Source organism: Sus scrofa, chromosome 16, assembly GCF_054392235.1.
Source record: "Sus scrofa isolate SSC_HxYL_T2T_F1_AM1 chromosome 16, Sscrofa_HxYL_maternal_Yorkshire_Landrace_v2.0, whole genome shotgun sequence".
Taxonomy (NCBI): domain Eukaryota; kingdom Metazoa; phylum Chordata; class Mammalia; order Artiodactyla; family Suidae; genus Sus; species Sus scrofa.
Genome location: NC_139398.1, coordinates 88496959 through 88521092, shown reverse-complemented (window position 1 = coordinate 88521092; position 24134 = coordinate 88496959). Strand labels below are relative to the sequence as shown.

Below are 24134 nucleotides of genomic sequence, written 5' to 3'. Positions count from 1 at the left end.
CACCCAGTGAGCCACAACGGGAACTCTACCACCCAGATTGTTATTCCACTGGTGTTCTGACACCTGATGTGTGGGGGGTTTGTTTCCCCACCCCCTTGTTTTTTGGCTTTTCCAGGGCCACACGTGCATCATATGGAGGTTCCCAGGCTAGGAGTCCAGTCAGAGCTGCAGCTGCCGGCCTGCACCACAGCCACAGCCACGTGGGATCCGAGCCGTGTCTGCGACCTCCACCACAGCTCACGGCAACGCTGGATCCTTAACCCACAAAGTGAGGCCAGGGATCGAACCCACAACTTCGTCATTCCTGGTCGGATTCGTTAACCACGGAGCCATGACGGGAACTCCTGTTTTCCCCTTTCGCACCTCAGCTGCCATCTTTGCATCTATTCTTGGTCATGTACCAGCGTGTAACCTGCCCTGACCCAAGAACTGAGAACGGTAGGTCCAGATAAATGCAGAACCCAAGGCCTTGAGTGTACAAAGTACATGCAGAGGGTAAGAAAAAGTCAGAACCCAACAAAACCCTTTGCAACAAAAGCAAAGACACTGCAGACAAATATGAGGGCCTTTTTTTTTTTTTCTTAATGTTTAGTTTACCATTTTTTTCCTTCAGATGAGGTTACTGGATGGTTGGAATATAGATATAAACACAGCGTAATGAACAGACAACAGAAAAGCAGGAGTTTTGAGAGAGAATGTGGAGGGAATTTGTAAGGGAGACTTGATCTGATTGGAGCAACACTAAAATTAAGGGACAAATCAGGGAAACGAAACAAATGCAGACATTCTTGGCCAAACCTATGGGTACAGAATTTCAGGTTCTTGAGCAAAGCAAAGACCTTCGGACCTTGTGGGATTCTCAGCGGCCCTGGAGTAACCATGGAAGTTGGTTTCTCACAGCATGACCCAAAGCCTTCCCCAGCAGCCCGGCCCTGTGACCCCTGGGATGCCCCCTAAGGCTCGGGTGCGAGTGTCTGGGCACAGTCCATGGGGCAGGGCCCTCATGCAGCATCTGCCGTCCACGCTGCCCGCTGCCGAGGAGGGAATCTGGGCAGACCCAGAGCCCTTTCTGCTTCTTCAATGTGTGTGTAGGGTGGGGGTGTGTGCTTTATGGGGCCCAGACATGCTTCCTGGTTTGATTCTCTGTGTCCATCAGCAATTACAAGTTAAATCAAAATAGAAACCAGAACATCAGCTCCCCATGCTCCCAGCACCTCCCTCCCTGGTGCATCTCTTAGGCTTTCGGTGCTGAATCTTCTAGGGGCAAAGAGCAGGAAGGAGAAGGAGAGGCCAGAGCAGGTGAGCAGATGGGCTGCAGGCCGAGAGGATGTCGGGTGAGAGGAGGTCAGGCGAGCCCCTCATGCCCCATCCCTCACTGCCTTAGGATGAGAAAAGACTGCCCAGGATGTCAGCAAGAAGGGATGTGCATTTTTCACGAAGGCTGGAGTCTGCAGGTCCCAGAATTATTTTTTTTATGAATGTCGTAAGCAGGGAATTCCCATTGTGGCTAAGTGATAATGAACCCAACTAGTATCCATGAGAATGTAAATTCAATCCCTGGCCTCGCTTAGTGGGTTGAGGATCTGGCGTTGCTGTCAGCTGTGGGGTAGGTCACAGATGCGGCTTGGATCTGGTGTTGCTGTGGGTGTGGTGTAGGCCGGCTGCAGCTCTGACTCAGCCTGGCAACTTCCATATGCCACACTTGCAGCCCTAAAAGGCAAAAAACAAAAAACAAAAAACAAAAAAAAACCTCAAAACAGCAACAACAAAACCAAATGTCATGAAAGTAGAAAATAGGGAAGACAAATCTTCCGCTGGCCCAGGGTTGCTGCAGACATTTCAACAAATCCTGTCCCATCTCTCCCTTGAACGCGCCTCCCATGTGTGTGCCCTCTTTTCGAAGTTCCTTAGCAATAAGCTTTTCCATATTATCACATTCTTTGTATCCTTCGTTTGCAAAGATATCCTCTATATGTATTCAGTCAATAGCTCATTTTAAATGTGGAAGTTCGCAGAGTTCCCGTCGTGGCGCAGCGGAAACGAATGTGACTAGGAACCATGAGGTTGCCGGTTCAATCCCTGGCCTTGCTCAGTGGATAAGGATCCAGCGCTGCGGTGAGCTGTGGTGTAGGTCGCAGACGCGGCTTGGATCCCGCGTTGCTGTGGCTCTAGCATGGGCTGGCGGCTACAGCTCTGATTAGATCCCCTAGCCTGGGAACCTGTTTCGTGGGTGCAGCCCTAATAGGACAAAAGACCAAAAAGAAAAAAAGTGGAAGTTTGCTTTCTTGAGCATATGCATTCAAGCATGATTACCATTCTCATCGACCTAAAACAGCAAAACAGCCCAGTTATCTCACCAGAAACATGGGTTTATCAGGGAACAGCAAAGAACTGCATCTCTGGACATGCGACCTAAGTCAAAACACAGGGGAGCCCAGAGACCAAGGAAAGGAACCTTCTTTGGTAGAGGGGAAGGGCGGAGTCAAGATGGGTTATTGAATAGAAAACAAAAGTCCATTGGAGGAAACTGGGAGTGTGAAGTATAGTGAGTTTTCATTGGCTGAGCTGTGGCGGTTTCTCATTGGTTGGGCTGTTGCCAAGCGAAGAGAAACTCTCCCTTTCTCCTGCAGGTGGTAAAGTAATAAGAGAGGCAAGGCACCTCTCTTTGTAATGCAGTTGGCATCCGGAGGAAGGGCTTGAGAGCTCCCCCTTCTGGCCTCCTGGCGCCATTTCAAATGAGGTTTCCGTTTATTCATTTTCACACAAAAAGAACTGAAAGGGTGAATCCTTCCTCATGCTCAAAGCATTTCCCTAGAAAGGACAACTTATGGCTCCGCTTTTTGGAGTGTACTTAGAAAGGGTAACTTCTAAAAGACCAGGACCTCTTCTCTTGGGAAAACTCTACCCACAAATAGGTTTGGACATCCTGCCCCCGCCACACACAAACACACACACACACACACACACCCGTTTTGTTTGCTTATGGACATGGAGTTTGAACAGGAGCGTGAGATGTGAGACAGGGACTTGTAAAGATTCTGATTTCGCTTTCACAAACCTCAGGTGCCTACCAGTTTAAAATCACTCTAGGCAAAATCCTATGGAAAAGAACCTCGATGCCGTGGGCCTTGTCTGAAGCAGGCCAGTGCCATCTACATCACTTGAGAACTTGTTAGAAAGGCAGGTTCTTGGTCCCACCCAGGGCCTCCTGAATCAGAACCCTTAGGGACAGGACTGGGTCTGCACTGAGAGCTTGCTTGATTGGAGGACTCACTTGCAGTTGTGTTTCTGCCACAAGGGGACTTTGCCACATTGTATGCAAAACCCACTGGCTAATCTAGTGTCCTACCTAGTGACCCAGGCAGCCCCAGGGGTACCTCTGGAGTCCCTGGTATGCTGGGACCCCAGGGAAGACCACTTCCCAGGAAAGAACTAGTTCTAAAAGAACAGCAGTAACTTCACTGGATACTGCACTTACTTTTTATTTCATTTATTTATTTATTTTTGGCTTCTTAGGGCCACACCTGTGTCATAAGGAGCTTCCCGGGCTAGGGGTCCAGTCGGAGCTACAGCTGCCAGCCTACACCACAGCCACAGCAACAGGGGATCTGAGCTGCACCTGGGACCTACACCACAGCTCACGGCCACGCGAGATCCTTAACGCACTGAGCGAGGGCAGGGATTGAACCTGCATCCTCATGGATACGAGTCAGATTCGTTTCCGCTGAGCCATGCCGTGAACTCCTGCAGTCAATTTTTACATGTCAGTCAGATTTCCCACCAGGGATCGTGATGGCCAAAGGTCCAGGCTTTGTGCTCTTTGGAAGGTGAGTTAAGACAGGTTTAGCGGATGTGGGTGGGAGAACTGAAGGCAAGAGCTTGCCTGGAAAACACCCGGGATGCAAGTGGGGGGCCTGTCAGCAGCCCCCACCCCCCGTGATTTTGATCGTGGTCACTTTGTGAAAAAGGAGGGAAGCCGTTCCTGCTAACAGAACGGAGCCCTACTGATCTTCATAGAGGAACGATTCCAGGCGACACTCGAACTGCTCTCCGTCGCAACCGGGAAGCCAGATGCCTTAAGGACTCCGGCTGTAAGGGGTTCCACGGGCTTCCGCACACACGAGAACGCGGCGTCCATCCTCAAGCAGAGGTTTATGCCCAATGTCTACACCAGCGCCCGCCCACCAGCCCAGAGCAGATTCGCTGCTGCTCCTTCTCTCTGTGACTTTCGCCCCAGGAAGATGCTTCTCCTTCCCTAACTGGACAGAATCAAAGAATAAGAGACAGGAACGCCCATGACCCGGAGGTCTCACCGCCAACATCCCCTTTCCTCTTGCAGTGTCTTTCTTCCTCCTCTCCCGAGCAGGCTCAGACCTCCCCCGTCTTAAAGCGAACTCTTCCTTCACGCTCCCCTCTTTCCTTATGCGTCGCGACTCTCAGCGCTGAACCTTCCGTGAGTGTCACCTTCACTTCTGCTCCGTTCCCAACCAGCAGCCACCTGCTGCTTATCCTTTCTGCCTCAAGGTCCCTTTCACTTCTGAAACCTCTTCCAGCTCTGGCCCCCCCACCGACCCTTTCTCGGTCCCCACCTCCCCGCCTCCCCACAGCCCTCATCACAGCTCCAGCCATTCCTTCAAACATCTCTGCCCTTGATCTACGTCTGAATTGCCCATTTGCCCCCTTCCTTTCTAAGCACATTCTTGTCCCCGGTTCTGCCCTCCACTTCCTTAAATGCAGGGGTACCCCAAACCCAGCAGCCCTGTCTCTGGATCCTTCGCCGGAGGGCTGGTTTCCCTAAGCTCGTTCCCATCAGCACCACGCACGACTGTCTTTCAGTACCCATCTCTGCGCTCTGCCTCACGCTGGTGCTAGGCTGCTCTCCCATAGGAGCCAATTCTTCCCATCCCAGCAGCAGGCATTGTTTCCTTTTTGCTTCAAAGATACCTCTGGTCTTTCTAGAGTCAACCTATGTTCATGCTTGTTTTCCTAGTTATCCAAGAGTCTGTGGTCCTCCCTCTCTAGCTCCTTCTCCCTCTTCCAGCCGTCGGCAGGCTCATCCTCGTGTCCATTCTCTTGAGTTTTCTAGGATATGTCCATACCATCTGAAGTTTCTGCCTGCTATAATGTTCTTATCTCTTACTCTTTTTATCTTATCTGAAGTTTCTCCCCCATGATAATGTTCCTATTTCTTATTCTATTATCTTGTCTAGCTGTGTGTGTGAGCCAGTATCTCCAAAACGAACTTAACTAGAGTGATAACGCTTGTTTTTCTTATTCCCGACCTTAATGGGAATGTCTCTAGTGTTTAACATAATGCTGACTCCGAGGTTTAAGTACGCATGTAAGTATCTATGTCTGTCTGTCTGGTTACATAGATATAAATATGCACACACGTAAATCCACGCAAACATGCAAATATATTGACGAGTAAGTCTTCATCAGTTGTCTGTTTTAAAAACATTTTTGTCAAAATTGAGGCAGAATTATCACATGCTAAACCCTATTACATTCATGGTAACTTTATGCTTGTTTTCTAATCCATCAAGAGGGTGACATTTTTTAGCCAGTTTTCCTAATATTGAGCCATTCTTATATTCCTAATAGGGATCGTTGGTGGCATTGGAGATGTTTTTTTTTTCCCCATGTGCAACTTGATTCTGGCCTTTTAATTTATTTTATATGATTTACATTAGTACTTCTAAGTATTACGGAGCCCTAATTTTCCTTTTCATGCTAAAATATACTAAATTTCCTAAAATGTTGGAACCTATCTTATTTTGTATGTGCTGGCACCGCTTAACTAGCATTGCTATCTATGCCTCTACATGTGGTAGAATTTGTTGGAAGCATCTGAATCTTTTTTTTTTCTTTCAGGAGTTAGATCTTTGATTTTTTTTATTTTGCTGTGGTAATTGGATTACTTAGATTATTTGTCTCTTTGGGATTAATTTTGCTAATGAAGTAAACCGTCTCTTCTGTAGGGTTTCCAATGGTATTCTTATATATTCAAAGTAAGCCACGTGTGGATATTTTCTTATTTCTTGCCTTGTATATTCACGCTCATTGTTTATTTTCTTCATTAAATTAGTATTTCAGTGACAGTTTAGTCAGGAAAACATAAACCCTCTGAGGTATTTCGAGCAGGAAGGTGTTTCATATAAGGGATCACGTGCTTATGAAATAGTTGGAAAAGTTGGTGGAGTAAAGGTCAGAGAGGTGCCTTCACCCTGAGCGTGGCTCTAGCTGTTGAAGAGGTAGAAGGTGTAGAACATTCCAGAAATCCCCGAGGGAGGATTAGAGCTAGGCCAGCACCGGAGCAGGGGTTTCCAGGGAAATGTCTGGAGAGGACTGCAGACCTGGCATCCGCCAAAGCCAGTGTCGGTATCAGCTATTGCCATGGACGGGAGGCTGGGGCTCTGGCCACATCCCGTGCCCGTGCGTCTCATGGGGAGCGAGCTGCCGCCACACAGACAAGACGTGGCCCCTGCAGTGCCAACGCCCAGCCCCTGCAACCCAGGGGAGAGCATGAAAGGGGGCAGGGCCCTGAGTTGTGGGTTCATGTTTGAGAAGAGCTCCGCCCCCAAAAAACCCTCAGCTCTTTTCTAACGTACTGACTTCCGATTCACATTTTTGTCTGCATTCAAATACGCTGAAGTCTGTTCATTTCCTGACATATCAACTTCTGGTCCAGTCTATATCCATCCCTCCTTTCTGCTTTCTTGAGCTATCTTTTTTCCTAACATCCTAATTAGGTATTAGGTTCATTTATTTCTATGTATACTTTTTTTTTTTTTTTTGCATTTTAGGGTTGCACTCGTGGCATGTGGAGGTTCCCAGGCTGGGGGGCCGAATCGGAGCTGTAGCTGCCGGCCTCCGCCACAGCCACAGCCACGCCAGATCTGAGCTGCATCTGTGACCTACACCACAGCTCACGGCAACGCCAGATCCTTAACCCACTGAGCGAGGCCAGGGATCAAACCTGCAACCTTATGGTTCCTAGTTGGATTTGTTTCCGCTGTGCCACGACGGGAACGCCCCATACCAACCACTCTCGAATGCACCATTCTGCGGCATTAAGCACATTGAGATCATTGTCCAAATCTTACCACCGTCCATTCCCCATATCGTTTGCATCTTCCCGAACCGAACGGAAGCACTGCCTGTGGACGCCTAGCCCCCTCCCCCTCCCCCAGACCCTGGCAACCCCCTTCTTTCCATCCCTGTGGTTTTGACAATTCTAGGCACCTCTGGTAAGTAATGGTCCCTTTTGGGGGGTAAATTTAATGAACTGAACTATTGAACACGTGTAAGCGTGTTCAGAAAGACGCGACTGGAGGCCAAGCATCCAACCACCTTTCCCTTCCTCCGACCTCACCGAAGGCGACATCCACAAAGACGTCGCCACTCGGCAGCAACCTTGACAGTATTTCCCTCGGAATCCTCTGGGGTCAAGGGCTTGTCACGTTGTTGTCCGTAGTTCTGTTTTATTGCCCATCGTTTCTTGTTGTCACCCTCACATGGAAGCGCCAGTGAATGTACCCAGCATTGCGCCTGTTTTGCGCAATTGCTGGTATTTCCAACTCTGGAAACGATAGAAACGACCCAGATTGGTTCATCAAATATATGTTGGCAGCCCTTGCAAGGCACAGGCTTCGTGATGTTGCAATGCAGGGGAAGGTAGGAGCCGTCTCAGAATTGATGAAATTCACTGTAAAAAATCGTGAAGACAGGTCGGAAAAGCAGACTATCGGGAGTCACCCGATGCCATTAACTCAACAAAAATGTGCCAAGCGGGCAAAGGTTTTTTAAAAAGGTTTTTCGCTAAAGATGTCCCTCTCGGTTCCGCGGTCTCGTACCACGGGCCCGTCTGTGGTCTTTACTCCGCGTTCCACTCTCCGACAGGACACATGACCACGAGGGGAGCCTGCTACAGAGACCTGAGGTTCCCGGTGAACGCGTCCTTCTGCAGCCCCGACGCCCGGCCCGTCACAGGGGTCACGCCCTGCAAAGTGTCTGCCTGTCCCCCCAGGTGAGAACGCCCACCCTCCTCTGAGCAGGTGTCAGAATATTGCAACTAGAAGCTGAGTCCTTGGTGCTCCCGAGTCTGGGGCATTGAAGTGCCACCCGCTGGTGTGTCCTCCGGGCCAGTGGAGGCAGAAGGAGCAGAAACTGCCTGGTCTCCGACCCGTGAGTGGATGACTCGCGTTCAGGCAGGGAGAGAGCCTGGAAAAGCCTGCGGTGTGGGTGGGAGGCCTCCTAGTGGGTGGGGCTTGTTCTCTGCTTTGTTCAGCCTGGGGAGTGGTACCCAAGGGGACAGGATGCTTTTGCTCTCAGCTCCATCCCCTTCACTGTTGTTTGCTTTTCTGACTAGTGAAGCTGCTGGGGCTGTGGGGGGAGCGGGGACTCTGCCTGCCTCACTTGTGGGACAGGCAGCACAGAGAGGGCTCTGTTGTCCTGGCCCCTTCTTCCCAGTACTTCTGCCCCTTCATGTTCCCGGGTAAAGCTCAGGGCCCCTGAGGGGGTAGGGAGAACCCAGGAGGCAGCTCTGTCCTGCCCAGGCCTCTCCAGCCATCTCCGCCCCTCCCCGCCCCAGCCCGCCTGGGCTTGTCCAGAGTCTGATGCTTCTCACTTGCTGCATCTCCACGGAGGGGTGTGGAAGTGACCTGGGAAAGGTGCTTACAGGATGAGAGTCTCACCCCAACCAGACGCCTCAGATAGCCGGGCACTCGCCCCAGCACACATGATCTCTCGCGGTTTGATGTAGAGACCCGCAGTGGCTCTAAATGGATCCCGGCTTTGCTGAGCTTTAGTGTGTGTCTCAAAGCATAAAGCCAGACGCCTGCCCCAGAGACAGTAAGACCCAGGAGGGTGGGTGCACGGTCTCCCTTCTCTCTGAGCCGTGGGTCCCCAGGTCCTCACTCAGCATAGAGATGGAGGCCACGGACCTGCATCTGAGAGGCTGGGACCCTGCCTCCCACCACTGCGGGGGTAGCGGGGCAGGAAGACCCATCCTGTCTCAGGAGGGGACCTGTCACCTTATGCAGCCACCACGTTCCTTGGCCACCAGACCGATCAGCCTGATACTGAGAGAGAAGCAGGTCAGAATTTGCACCAGGAATTCTGTGCCAGAGGCCCGTCACTCACCAAGGCTGTGAATGCCCACCCAGGGATCCTCCAGAACCAAAGGGGACTCCTGGGACTGATGCCTGCCCTGGTCCGCACTCTGCCTCTGTCACTGATCCCACAGCCACAGTGGGCGCCCCTGTGGGGCGTGCGGGGCTGGACCTCAGACAGGAGCACGGCCACCATGAGCTGCTTCTGTGCCTGAAGTCACACATCAAATTCAGGCCACCCGGGACAGCTTAGGAAACGAGCCCCAGGGTGAGTGGAGGGAAGACGAGGCAGGGCCCCATTTCCGGAAAGTGGGTCTCCTGTCTGAAGGAAATGGGGGGGCACCCTGATGCCTTCTCCCCAGAGAGCCAGTTCTGCACTTGTGTTCCGGGGGACGGCGTGTGGGCGTCCCCAAGGAGCCTCGTGGAGAAGGAGGTTGGGGCTGCTGGGACCCTGAGCGTGCCTTTCCCTACGGCACTGAGTTCTCACGAAGGCAGAGGCATCAGTGTGAAGAGTAGGGAAACCGCTCTAGGTTCAATTGGGGGGTGTGGTGGTGGCTTTAACGTGCAGCAGAAACTCAACTCAGTGGAGAGTAGATGCAGGATAGTAAAGCTCGGGCCGATTGGGAATATTTAGTGCTCGCCTGGAATCTCCCTGGAACTGTTGAGTGGCTCGTACCCTGGCCGTCCAGGCTGCCCAGGTGAGTTTGCTGGAGCTTCTTACCGTGGACACGAGAGAACACTTACCCCAGCCCCGGACTAAGTCACCCACTCCTGGGCTTCCAACTGTGTGATCTGAAGCATCACATAACTCAGATGGGAAGTGATGCCTGGGGCACCCGCTCATTGGCCCCTCTGCCTCTCCAGGCCCTGCAGGACCCAGCCTAGGATGCAGGAGCAGCTGGTGGCCCCAAGGGAGCAGGGGGCAGCCAGCACCTGCCGTGCCCCTGTACTGCGTGACGAGAAAACAAGGGGCTCCCCCCGCCTCCTGGGCTTCCTCCTCGTGATGACGCCTTGGGTATACCATTCAGGGGATGCCCAGCTGCCGTCAGTTCCGTGTCACTCTGGGTTTTTCTTATGCATCCATTATTTTATTTGAGGTTCCTTTTTCTTTAACTTTTATTGGAGTATAGTTTATTTACAGTGTTGTGTGAGTTTCAGGCGTACAGCCAAGCAAGTCAGTTGTACACAGACACACGTCCATTCTTTTTCCGATTCTTTTCCCATATAGGTTATGACAGAATAGTGAGTAGTGAGTGTGCTGTGAATAGTGAGTGTGCTGTACAGTAGGTCGTTGTTAGTTGTCTATTTTATACATGGTAGTGTGCATACGTTAGCCCCAAACTCTTTTTTTAAATGTTTTATTATTACTCAGTGAATTTTATCATATCTGTCGTTGTACAATGATCATCACAACCAAATTTTATAGCATTTCCAGCCCAAGCTCTTAATGTATCCTTCTCCCCGACGTTTCACCTTTGGGAAGTGTAGGTTTGATTTTGAAATCTGTGAGTCTGTTTCTGTGTGGTAGGTAAGTTCTTCTGTACTGTTTTTTTAGATTGCACATGTAGGAGATATCATAGGATATTTGTCTTTCTCTGTCCAGTCGACTTTGCTTAGTACGATAGATAATCTCTAGGTCCATCCACGTTGCTGCGGACGCTATTATCTCGTTCTTTTTCCGGCTGAGTAGGGTTCCGCTGTATGGGCGTACCGCATCCTCATCCGGTCCTCTGCTGATGGACGCGCAGGTGGCTTCCGTGTCTTGGCTATTGTGAACAGTGTTGCTGTGAGCACTGGGCTGCATGGATCTTTTTGATGTAGGGTTTTCTCCAGCTCAGCGGATGCTCTGCACGGCAGAGGCTGCTTCTACAGTGGCTGGTCCAGGGCGGGTACATCAGAATCGTCACTTCCTACGGAAGTCAGTACAGTTATTGGATTTCAGTATAGAATTCTAGCAAACTTGACGTGGCCGGACAAAATTGTCCTCGCCCTCAGCCCTTATCCTCAGCTATCGTCATCGTCTCCTGTGTCTGTTCGGATAAACCGTTGCTCCTGGTGCAGAATTTTCATGCTTATGACAATCTCTGCAGGGTCAAGTCTTGCTTTAACTCCTGATGTATCTGGAGGGACAAACAGTGCCTGGCCCTCAGTAAATGCTTATAGAATTTAGGGGTGAACCAGGGTCCCTCAGGCCAGGGCGAGGGCTCCACTGCGGCATAGTCTCTGGGCAGTGGCCTCACCCCCCCCCACCCCAGCATTCTCAGCTGTGAGACGATGGAGAGGAAACGGGAAGGCCTGAGTCCGGAGTGAGGAGCTCGGGCCGCCCTCCCTGGGGCAGGTGGTGTAGGGGAGCCTGGCCCGTCCTGTTTGGATGCTGCTGTCAAGAAATAAGACGCTGCGTAATCCCCTGTGCCTTAACCCAGAGTAAGTCTTATTGTTCTTCTTTTTTTCCCACAAGTGCCTCATGTCAAGTACCACCTTAGGCCAGGCTTCTTCAAGAGCTGCCCCAGGAGTGACAGTGTCTGTATGTTGGAGATGACTGAGGTGTCGTCAGATGCCCGACCCCACGGCCACCTGTGGTCACTAACGTCCCTCCCTGAGTCTCCAGGCCCCACTCAGCCTCTCTCTCCTGCCGTCAGCAAGGGCTGCAGGGAGGCGCCCCCATGCCCCCTTCCTCTTTCTCATCTGTGTTAATAGAAGTTCACACACACACACACACACACACACACACACACACACACACACGCCCGGCTGGACCTTCCCCATCCTTCCTCCCCGCCATCATCTGTCTGGCCAATGGGATGGGACCAGAACAGGCAGGTGTCTTCACGGGTGTCCTTCGAAGGCTCTGCCTCCTCCCCTGCCTGTCCCCTCTCCTGGGTGGCAGCAGAGTTGGCCTGCCTTGGTGACCCAGATCCAGCCACAGTGGGCAGGTCACATGGAGTCCAAGGGCAGAGGCAGTGGAATCCCAGGTGACCTCAGAGCAGAGACGCCCCACTGCCCCCAGCTGCCTCCAGCCCAGCCTCCATGTGACGGGGGAGTGCTCCCTCCCTGCTTGAGCCATGCTCCCGAGGTCTCTGTGGGCATCTGAGCCCCTCCCCTGCCTCCTGCTCGACATTCCGTGAGACCTTGGTTCCAAACACCCCTGCTGGCCGCGGCCTCTTTGTCATTGCAGCTCACAAGCTCCCAGATCCACACTTGAGGTACTCTTCTGTGTCACCACTCTGGCTGGTCCCCCCCGCCCCCTCCATCATTGTCCAGCCTATTCAAGCCTCTCGTCCAACTCTGCTCCCCTAGAAAACCCAACCTGGTGACACCCTGGTCCGTCCCTGGGCTGCGCGCAGAGCTCAGGAGCTAAAGGCTGCCAGCAATTCACAAGCCCACGTCTCACTCTGAAGGTGCAGCCACCTGCGTCTCTGGCCGCCCAGGATGGCATGCTATCCTGACCCCTTCCCTGGACATCTGGTCCCTCTCAGGACAGTGATTAGATGTCACCTCCCCCATCCTCCAGCTTTCAGACCTCAGACCTTAGAGATGGGTGTCAGGTTCCGGCCACCCTCCCTCCCTCCAGCACCCACCTTGACTCTCCCAGGCTCTGCCTCCCCTTCATGCGGGGCCAGCAGTCCTGCTCCTTCCCCTGAAGCCTCCACAGTTACGTCTCTGGCGTCTCTTCTCCTTCCTGCTCATGGATTCCCTCAAAGCAATATTTTTAAATGGGTGTCAGCTTTCCTCACGCCATACCATAAATACTGATATTTGCGTTACTGATTTTTCCTGTAAGCCACCTGTTCAGCCCATGGTTTCTCTCGCTGGGCGTCCTCCACCCCCTGCAGTCTGCTGTCTGGCTGCCTGGGATCTAGAGTCAGCAAGGTCTCTGGATTCTTCTGCATCTTGTATTCTGTATCCAACTCACTCGGGCAGAATCTCACCAGGAAACTCTGTCGGCAGCTTTGTGTGCTGAAAGCGGAGACACCAGTCAGGGTGAAGGACCAGTCTGGTTAGGGTGGAACTGGTGTCCAGGACCCACCTGTAGAAAGCTCAGCAAGGGTATCCCAAGTCACCCCAGAAAAATCCAGAGGCCCCGATCTTATCCAAGTCTTTGATTTGCATATCTCATCTTTTTGAATGTTTATATTTCCTCTGAAAGAAGCAGCTCTGGGAGATAGTGCAAAGTCTGCCGGAAAAGCTAACGCCTCTTGTCCCCACTGGGAGATGCTGAGGAGGACAAGGGTGGGCCTGCCGGGCTCCTGCTCCCCCGGCGAGTAGCAGAGGCCTGATGACAAGCCAGCCCACGGGTTTCCATTGTCCCTGGGGAGCAAGATTTCCCAGCTCCGTGCATCAGTCCTTCAGCAGAGTGGACTTGGTCAGCCTGGATTGTGCGAAGGGGCTAGGGTCAAAGGGGTGGGCTGAAGGCATTCCCATTGGGGCTCAGCAAACCAAGGACCAGATGCTGCCTCTGCGAGGATGCAGGTTCCATCCCTGGCCTTGGTGAGTGGGTTAAGGATCCAGTGTTGCTGCAGGGCCCAAGCTGCAGCTCCGATTCAGCCTCTAGCCTGGGAACTTCCATATGCCGCAGGTGCAGCCCTGACAAAGAAAAAAGGTGTGGGCTGCGCTGTCACCCGGTGCTCCCACCTAGCATGTGATCAGGGCAATCGCAGGGATTCATTGAGGGGATCCAGACAAAGCTCTTAGCACGTCTGCTAAATACCCCATACATCTTGGCTGTTGGAACTCTGGCTCTAAACAGAGAAACCCATTCACGTGATTTAGCGTGAGAAGCAACACAATCTGTGACAGACGCAGAAGAGGGAACCTGTATGATATACATAGTCCTTGTGGCTTAGCATTTGATTTGAATAATTGAATTGGTACAATAAATCTTAATTTTAAAACTTGTTTGTTTTGCTCTGAAAGTGAGCTACATGGCTCTCCTGCCCGGAACACGGATGACTTTGGTTCCTGATGCAGTGGGCAGCACACGCAGGTTGTATCTTTCCAACAATGAGGGCCGGCTTCTTTCTCACTAGGCCATCTGCCTCGAGGCTCCATCCAGGGCCCTCTTGGACCCGGTGTCCCCCTCCCCGTGGCCTCAAAGCCGCAGCAGGTGCGCGTGGCCGCGGTTCTCAGCCTCGTGCCATCTGGCTGACTCGGGCCAGGGGCTCCAGCAGGATGCAGCATGCATTTCATATTCCGGGGGAAGGAGGCTCCCAAAGGACTGGGGAGCAGAGTCTTTAAAACATCTTCATTCACGGGTCTTCTCCCTTTTAACTGAAGCCAACACGTGACCTGATCGGCCGGTTGGAGCCCTTCCCCTCCCCGGTCGGTCCTCAACCATTCGTGCCATCAGCCTCGCCTCAGGCGCACAGGCATCCGGGACGGGGACCCAGGTCGTAAACCTCCGCAGGGGCAGAGGGCTGGGAGGCCGGAGGCTCCTGGCTGGAGGAGGATGAGCTCAAAATGCCTGCGAGGCCCCGGCCAGCAGGAGCGCCACGGCTAACGTGTCAGCACTTCGCGCCCCTCCCGGGGATGCAGGGAGGCCAGCGGGCGTCCGTCTCCTCCCGGCTGCGCCCTGGAAGGCGGCTGTGCGCGAAGCCAGCGCCCGGCTCTCCCACGCCTCCTTTTAGCGAGAATCAGGCATTTTTATCGCTTGCTTTGGAAATATGAATTATAAATCACGCGGGTATTTATTTCCTCTCTATTTCTCAGTTTATCTAAATGGAGTGGCTTTTCCTGTCATTTATCTTACCTCTCTGGTTTTCGAAGCACAGTCACTGCCCGCCTTCCTGGACAGTGGGGCTGAAGGTAGGCGAGGAAATAAATGCTTTCCAGATGGTAAGCAGATCCGAGTCCTCTCCCAAAGGGCTCTTCTAGGGATGCTCGGCAGGAGGGTAGATAAAACATACTGTCAGCAGATGCCTCGCCCTGTGTCCCTCTCGGCTGGTATGTGGCTGGTCCTCATGTGTGTGCCTCCGCTTTGCTGACTCCCTACAAACCCATCAGCAGACCTGTTCCCTTCGACAGCCAAGATGCCAAGACGCATGGCTGCATCCTGGTGGTTGCATCTCGGGTTGCCCAGTGGAAATGAGAGCTACGACTCGGCAGGATAAGCTCATCGCTAATCATCTCCTTAGGGCAACACTGCCAGTGGCAGGAAAGGGGCAGCGATTTTTTCCGTCTCATCTCTTTTGGATATTAGCCATGGAAATATTAATATTTTTAGGGTATTAATATTTGTAGTGCATGGTTTACCAAGGGGGATGAAAAGGACCCTGGTCACTGAGCTGGTGTGTACACAGGAAAGGGTTTAACTCCCGGAGTTAAATACGAATCTGTCTTACCTCTGTATATTCACTGGGGTATACGAGTATACTAACCAGTGCTTCTGGACTTTTTTTTTCTTTTTTTGGTCTTTTAGGGCAGCACCTGCAGCCTATGGAGGTTGCCAGGCTAGAGATCGAATTGGAGCTGCAGCTGCTGGCCTACACCACAGCCACAGCAATGCTGGATCCTTAACAAACTGAGCGAGACCAGGGATCAAACCCACCTCCTCACAGGTCCTAGTTGGGTTCGTTACCACTGAGCCACAGTGGGAACTCCCAACTTCTGGAAATACTCGTTGAACACTGAAGCTTCACTCTTTTGGGGGAACACAGTGGGTTGTTTTTAGGGAAGATTAAGCACCGTCAATCTCTCAGATCCAGAGGAGCTCCCATAGTGGCTCAGTGGTTAATGAACCCAACTAGCATTCATGAGGATGCAGGTTCGATCCCTGGCCTCACGCTGTGGGTTAAGGATCCAGCGTTGCTGTGAGCTGCGGTCCCAGACGAGGCTCAGATCCCACATTGCTGTGGCTGTGTTGTAGGCTGGTGGCGACAGCTCCAATTCGACCCCTAGCCTGGGAACCTCCATATGCTGCAGGTGTGGCCCTAAAAAGACAAAAAAAAAAAAAAACTTTCAGATCCATGAGTTATTTAGAATGATTGTGGTTTTCCATTTCCAAATTTATTGAGGCTTCAGGGAAAATCTTCTTGTTATTTCAGATGCTACTACATTGAGATCAAAGAAAGAGTTAAAATTATGTCATTTTCGAGACTTCCTTTATGCCTTAGGAATGGGAGGCTTTGTAAATATTTTCTGTGGGAATGAAGGGCTGTGTGCTTTGTGTTGTGTGGGGTTATTTATATGACAGATCAAGCTCCTTATTGACTTTTTGTCTATCTTGTATGTCTGTGTCTGAAAGAAATACTTTAAAAACTCACATTATGATTTTTCATTTTTCAACTTCTCCTGTTAATTTTACTTGATCCTTAATGTTCAAATTATACTTTACGTTGTCAGGTAGGGTGATGCTTTCTGCGTGAATTATTCTCCCTTATTAAATACTGACCATCCTTATTCCTAATACTGCTTTCAGTGTGGGATCGATTTTTGCAGAAATTAATATTGTGGCACTAACCTCCATTTGCTTATTTTTGGCCTGTTTTGCATTTCTTCATTCTCCTTATTTTTAAATGTTTTATTATTGGGTTTCTCTGCACCTTGCATGAATAATTTTCTCTTGGATTTTGACTTTCTCAAATCAGGCCTGTCTTTTACACGCGAACTTAGTCCATTTATATGAGATGTGACTGCTCTTCTGTGGAGTTGAACCTAGATTTAGGATTTTTGGCTTCTGTTTCCCAGGCCTTGTCTTTTCATCTGTTTGTGTCATGACTCTTCTCTTTTCTAATGAATTTGCCAAATTTTGTTCATATTCTTTTATTGCCTCTACTGCAGGAAATTATATTCTCTTTCACACCACTACCTTTTGATATAAATAAATAAAACAAACCATCATATGAATTAACACAACTTTAAAAAAAAAAATCCAAGATTATCCACACACGATTATCGTAAAACTCCCAGAAATAAGTAATTTTATAGAAAAAGCAAAGTGAACCATGACAGAGCTTTTGCTGGAGTAAATCTTCTTACAGATCAGTTATGCAATTTTTTTTCTTTGTCTTTTTAGGGCCACACCTGCAGCATATGGAGGTTCCCAGGCTAGGGGTCAATTCCAAGCTGTAGTCGAAGGCCTATGCCCCAGCCCAGCAATGCCAGATCCTTTAACCCACTGAGCGAGGCCAGGAACGGAGCCTGCATCCTCATGGATGCTAGTCAGGTTTGTTTGCGCTGAGCCACAACGGGGACTCCCCAGTTATGCACTATTGCTAGAGTTCTCTGTGTATGTTCCTTGGGTGAGGACCCAGACAGCAGACAGAAGCCACTGAGGCACGAGGTGACCGTGGGTGTACCACCTTGGAGGCCAAGGCCACTCGTATCCTGCTCCTCAAGCCCTGGTGACATTTGGGGAGGTTTCGCGCATTGGCACCATGTGACCCTTCCCAGTCGGGGCGGGAGAAAAGGCGTGGGATTGAGAGAGATGAGAAAGCAGCGTGTGTGGGCAGAGCCACATCCCTCCGGAGTCTCACCACGAAGCAGAGCAAGGGCACAGGACCGCCACGGGAAGTGAACCTGGCCGTGAAGCCCAGGAACCGTTGGGTACCCTTCCTTCTTTGCACAAGAGAGCCGCTGCAGCAAGCCTCTGCGCCTCTGGAAGTGACCAGGGACAGGAGGCTGTCCCTGGGAGGGTGGGCTGTAAGCAGGAGCAGGGACAGGCCCCGGAGAGGCCGTGGCTGGATGCTGAGAAATTTCTTCCTCACTGCCTCCGTTTTCCCAGTGAGAGAAGCCAAGTCCTTCTGTTACCCAACTCGGGTCTGGCTGTTCGCAGCTTGAAAAAGACAAGTGTTGGCCAGAAAGGAAAGGTTACTGGCAACCTGGCAACCTGAGGAGCAGGTGGACTTATGTCTCCACGCACCAGCTCCCAACTGCTGATCGGGGGCAAGAGCTTTTGAGGGGAGTCTCAGGGGTGTTCGGGCCGAGGAGGACAGCGCGGTCAGCTCCGACACTCATCTTGAAATGGATCACGTGGTGTCTGATCGGTGTCAACTATTTTTTTATATAATGATTTTTATTTTTTCCATTATAGCTGGTTGACAGTGTTCTGTCAATTTTCTACCGTACAGCATGGTGACCCAGTCACACATACATGTACACATTCTTTTTTCTCACATTACCAGGCTCCATCAGACGTGACTAGGCATAGTTCCCAGTGCGACACAGCAGGAGCTCATTGCTTATTCATTCCAAAGGCAATAGTCTGCGTCTATTAACCCCAAGCTCCTAATCCATCCCGCTCCCTCCCCCTCCCGCTCGGCAATGACAAGCCTCTTCTCCAAGTCCATGAGTTTCTTTTCTGTGGAAAGGTTCCTTTGTGCTGTATATTAGATTCCAGATATACGTGACATCATATGGTGTTTGTCTTTCCCTTTCTGACTTACTTCACTCAGGATGAGAGTCTCTAGGTCCATCCATGTTGCTGCAAATGGCACGATTTTGTTCTTTTTATGGCTGAGTAGTATTCCATTGTGTATATGTACCACATCTTCTTAATCCAGGCATCTGTCCTGGACATTTGGGTTGTTTCCATGTCTTGGCTGCTGTGAACAGTTGGTCGGTGTCATCTCAATCCTTTTAGTCACAGGTAATCTCCAGTTCCAGGGTCCTTCCTTTTCTTTGAGGTGAGTTTGCAGAGTGGTGGCGGCTTCTATCCTGGCCACAGTCTGGTTGTCGTGTAGTTGACTTCTTCCACCTGGCGGGGGTCTCAGCCTCTGTAAAAGAGCTCCCAGGGCATGGCTCGGGTGTTATCTGCAGCCCTCGAGGAGGAAGAAAAAGTCCTTCGCTTCGTTTAATGACCAAACTGGTATGAGTCTTGATGGACTCTTTTCCTTTGCTTCTGTATTTTCTCACTTCTCCAATTAAATTCATCCTTGGCTAAAGTTTTTCTGCAGATAAGCGGCAGGTGGAGAAGGTGGGGCGTCTGTCCTGCAGCCTCGAGGGGAAGGAGACAGTGAGGTGGGCACTGCCCGGACCAGTCACCTGAGTCTCAAGTGGGCATCGCCTGGGCCACCTGGGCCTGCAGGTCCTGAGTTGAGCCTCATCACCCAGGCCATGGGCACAGACACAGTGGTAAAGTTGGCTTAACCAGAATTAGGATAAAAAGAAAAAACAAACAAACTGGAGTTCCCTTTGTGGCTCAGTGAGTTAAGAACCTGACATAGTACCTGAGTTCCCGTCGGGACTCAGTGGTTAATGAATCCGACTAGGAATCATGAGGTTTCGGGTTCAATCCTTGGCCTCGCTCAGTGGATTAAGGATCCGGCATTGCCGTGAGCTGTGGTGTAGGTCACAGACGCGGCTCGGATCCCGCGTTGCTGTGGCTGTGGTGTAGACCCGCAGCTGTAGCTCCAATTAGACCCCTAGCCTGGGAACCTCCATATGCCATGGGTGTGGCCCTAGAAAAGACAAAAAAACATTAAAAAAATTTAAAAAGTACCTGCCATGGTACCTGTGAGGGTGTGTGCTCCAGCCCTGGCCTCGCTCAGTAGGTGAAGGGTCCAGTGTTGCCGCGAGCTGCGACGTAGGTCACAGATGCAGCTCGGATGCTGGTGGCTGCAGCTCCAATTCCACCCGTAGCCTGGGAACTTCCATACGCCACAGGTGCGGCCCTAAAAAGGAAAAAAAATAGATTATAATTCTTCTCATTTCAGTGATTCACCAGTAGAAATATGTCTATCCAAAAACCGCCTGGCAGTTGAGAGGGTCCACTTTTTGGCTGACTTGCATTTTTTCCAAACCCTGGCTGATATTTTTCAGGTATTTCAGTGCTCCATTCATTAAATGAGAAAAACAGGCTGATTCCGTTCTGGAAAGGGAGGGCCGTCCTTCTGCTCTCTGGAGGTGACTCCCATCTTGCCTCCATCTGGCCGGGCCCCGTTTACGTCCGGCATTTAAAGATGCGCGTTTTTCTCCCACCTGGACACCAAATGTGAGAAAAACTAGCACTCGGTCCAGGAAGCAGCAACGCCCACTGCTGGGGGCCGTCCACCCGGGCATCCCCAGGGCCTCAGGTGTCTGGCTTTAGGCTGCACTTCTCTGGAAGCCTCTAGATGCATGTAGCTCTGCCCACAGGAAGTCTCCCAGACCCTCGTCTGTGCTGAGAGCTTTGGCTAGGCATCCCCAGAGGGCGGGACAAGGGAGCTGTTCGAATCCTGAGGAGGTGGGATTCAGGAAACAGACTTCAGAGCATCCGGCCATTCTTTCAAGGGATTCAAACCATCCACAGCTGGTCATTTCAGGTCAGCTTGGTTGGCTGGTTTTTCATGTGATCTTCTGTAGCAGGCAAGACCTAGGTGGCACAGGGGGCAGGTGGTGGGGAGAGGGTGGCTGTTTGAATGTTGGTTGAATATCGGCCAAGTGTTTTTGAACCATCTGTGAGCTGAAAATCGGTTCTTGACATTGAACCATCTTTAGGAACCACCTAGAAAGAGACATTGACTTGCAGACGCCTCTTCCATGCAGCCCCGAGTGGGATGAGCATCCATATCTGGGGATGGCGAGCCACCCCAGCCCCCAGGCAGATGTGGGCTCAGGTTGTCGGGGGTCTTTTGGGATTAGCCCTGGCCTGTGCCTGGCACAGAATGTCAAATATTCTCAGCATTAGTCCTGGCCAAAATTACATATTCACCCCATGATACGGTCCAAGAAACTGTGACTTCAATACAGACAGTGAGGAAAAGAAAGTAAGGAAAAACATTCCAAACTGCAAATAATTCCACCTGCTCAGAATGTCCTACTACTGTCTTCTGCTACATAATTGAATGATATACTCTCCATTACGCTCCATATTTTGGCTTATCTATAAATCATCTTATTGAAAAACACCTAGTGACGTTCATTCATGAGAGTGCAGTATTTTTAAACAGGGTTAAGATCGAGTGAGAAAGAGGAGTTCCCATCATGGTGCCGTGGAAGTGAATCCGACTAGGAACCATGAGGTTGCGGGTTCAATCCCTGGCCTTGCTCAGTGGGTTAAGGATCCGGCGTTGCCGTGAGCTGTGGTGTGGGTCGCAGATGCGGCTCGGATCCTGCGTTGCTGTGGCTCTAGCATAGGCCAGTGGCTACAGCTCCAATTAGATCCCTAGCCTGGGAACCTCCATCTGCCGCAGGAGCGGTTCAAGAAATGGCAAGAAGACAAAAAAAGAAAAGTGTCTCGTGCTTTGAGGCTCACGACGAGGAGTCGCACTCCCTGCCCCACCCTCCCAACCCCTGTGCCTGGTCCCACGGACCAGGAGTCGCAGTTCAGTTACTCTGAACTGTCGTTTTTACTCTTCTGGTGTCTATTCCAGGATTCCTTCCTTTCCTTCTTTTTCTTTTTTTTTTAATTTTATGGCCACGCCCATGGCATACAGACGTTCTGAGGCCAGGGGTTGAATCCAAGCTGCAGCTGTGACCTGTGCCACAGCCACAGCATCACCTGATCCTTTAACCCACTGCACCAGGCCAGGACCCAACCCAGACTTCTGCACTGACCCAAGCGGCTGCAGTTGGAGTCCTAACCCCCTGGGTCACAGTGGGAACTCCCAGTATTTCTATTTGAAAAATAGATTATCTAGGGTTGAATCTGTTCTGTATTGAGAAGAAAAGGAAGTTACCCCAGAGTGATCCGCTCGTTCCAATGGTCCGGAACTGGCCTGGTTTTAAGCCTAAAAGTCACATTTCTGGGGAAGCCCTCGATTCCAAGCTAAGCAGGGTGGCTGGTCACCCACCCCTCTCACGTATGAAAAGCTGAGTGATGGTAGAAAATGCTCTTCTGGCTGCTTCTCTTGTAACCAGTGACAGTCGCCATGGGATCACTTTCAAAAGAGGAGTAACGTCGCCAGGGGACGAGGCACAAGGTCATGGCGGGAATGTCAGGGACGGAGCGGGGTGACACGGGGCCGAGGAAGCCCTGAGGCGCCGCTCATGTCAAGTCCCCAGGGCTGACTTCACTGCTCGTGCAGAAGTTGTCCTCAGCTTCAGGCCCCCCAAGACCTGGGTCTCCCCCGAGAGGGTGACGATGATGATGATAAAGCGGGACCTGGCCCGAATCTAAGGCTTGCAGAAATGAGGGGTTAAGTCATGCCGTCCTCGCAGTCACCCCAGTTAGGGTGAAGATGTGGAGGCTGAGGCAGGTGGGCACTGGAGGGGGGACAGCAGGACACTTACGCAGGAGATGCTTAAACCAGCCAGGCAGGTGTCGTGTGTCAGTGAATCAGCGTGAAGCTATGGTCACAACTCCTTATCGTTATATTATTGGTTTTCTCTCTCTTTCCCTGTGCACGCACACGTGTGTGTGTGTGTGTGTGTGTAACATAGAAAACAGAAGCCCCATAATAAGGGCAGGCACACATCCCCATTTGCCCAGAACGGTTCCGGTTTATCCACCTCGTCCCACTCGTAGCACCTTTTACCCTCAGACGTGTCCTCTTTTGGATGATAAACTATGTGGTTGCTCAACACATGAGCCTTTGCTCTCTGGACAATCTTTCATAGACATTTGCTCTAGGACCTTGTCAAACACATTTCTTATAACTGTTACATTGCATTTTTTAATTAGTATGCAGTGAACAATAAAATCGTGTTTATGTAGCATCCTTAGAAACCTTTATATACTTTTTATTTCAGTCTTTTTTTTTTTTTTAGGGCCACACCTGAGGCATATGGAGTTTCCCAGGCTAGGGGTCAAATTGGAGCTGTAGGTGCCAGCCTACACCACAGCCACAGCAATGCCAGATCCTTAACCCACGGAGCAAGGCCAGGGATCGAACCTGCATCCTCATGGATACTAGTTGGGTTTGTTAACCACCGAGCCATGACGGGGATGCCAACAAATCTGTTTTGAGAAGTGTCTGAGGTTCTGCAGCATAGGCTAGCGTCCTGCTTACACCCCCAGCCCACCTCGGAGGAGCCCACGGGCCACACCCTCTCAGGATTTGGAGCAGCAGCACCTCGGGGAAGACTCCTTTCATCGGGACTATGGGCCGTCTCTAGACACGCAGGTCTGTGGGCTTCAGGGCAGAAGACAGACATGCACGGGTCCCTTGGGACTGCACGCTGAGTGTTGGCAGGTGTTCCGAGTGTTTGTGTAAGTGACACTGTGTCAGCCCCCGAGTCCCTGAAGAACACTTGAACTTGGATGCTTTTCCATCAAGCAAACACGTGCGCCCTTGCCGTTAGGATGGTGAGGAAGAGAAACGTTGTATCTCACTCTCCAGTCTCAATGGATGACGCCTGGCGTGTGTGGTTAATGCACCATCCTTGCATGCCTGTCATGAGCCCCAGCAATCGCTGTGATTTCGAATATGCTTTGGTAGCTTTAATTTTACAGGATTTCTTTGGGATTTTCTTGCATTTCCTCAGCTGAGTCTGTAATTCTATTTGTGTGCTTTTCTTCAATAGGTAATCTTGTAGTAATTATTTCCTCTGAGTCTGCTTCCCATTTTTAGTTGTTTAATGTTTCGCTGCTGTTGCTTTTCTAACTTTTGATTTTCGGCCTTCTCTTCTTCACCCCACCGGTTATTTAGGGAACTTACAGTGGATTTCTAAATTTACTTTATTTACCTATACTATTTCAGATCATATGGCTCAGACATTCTTTTGTGATTTATCGACTCCACAAATTAAAACCATTAAAAATCCTATTAGGTAAAATAAGGTGATCAGCGCATTTCTACTTTTTCATTCTCTGCTCTTCCTACTTCAGGTTCTAATCTGTGTTACAATTGCTTGCCGGTTTCTCATTTCCATTTAGCTTTAATGTTATTGTTTTTTTTTTTTTTTTTGTAGCATGTACCCCTATCATTTCAATAATGATAGTCAGTTAAATCTGTGTTACAATTTTACAGTTATTTAAGCTGAATGGTCTGTTTAAATGGATTCAGTGGCCTCACCAAGCTTCTCATACAAGAGCTTTCTCATGCCTCAGTTTAATCGTTTCATCTTTTCCAGGTCAGCAGGGGGGAAGTTTTCAAGTAGGGCAGTGAAACCATGAGTATCCTAACTCCTTCCTATCTGGGAGTGTCCTTCTGTTGCTTCTCTTCT

General features: G+C 50.7%; 1 protein-coding gene across 6 annotated transcripts in view; it reads left to right on the top strand.

Moving 5' to 3' along the window:
* The window catches only part of ADAMTS16 (ADAM metallopeptidase with thrombospondin type 1 motif 16), a 162724-nt gene that overhangs the window by 108651 nt on the left and 29939 nt on the right, over positions 1-24134 (top strand). For all 6 annotated transcript variants that reach the window (XR_014830766.1, XR_014830765.1, XM_085001652.1 and 3 more), the window contains one exon: positions 7903-8029. Coding sequence is in view for 4 of the 6 variants with exons in the window: in XM_085001652.1 (XP_084857778.1) it covers positions 7903-8029 (127 nt within the window). In the remaining 2 variants the exon portion in view is untranslated. The remainder of the gene's footprint in view (positions 1-7902; positions 8030-24134) is intronic.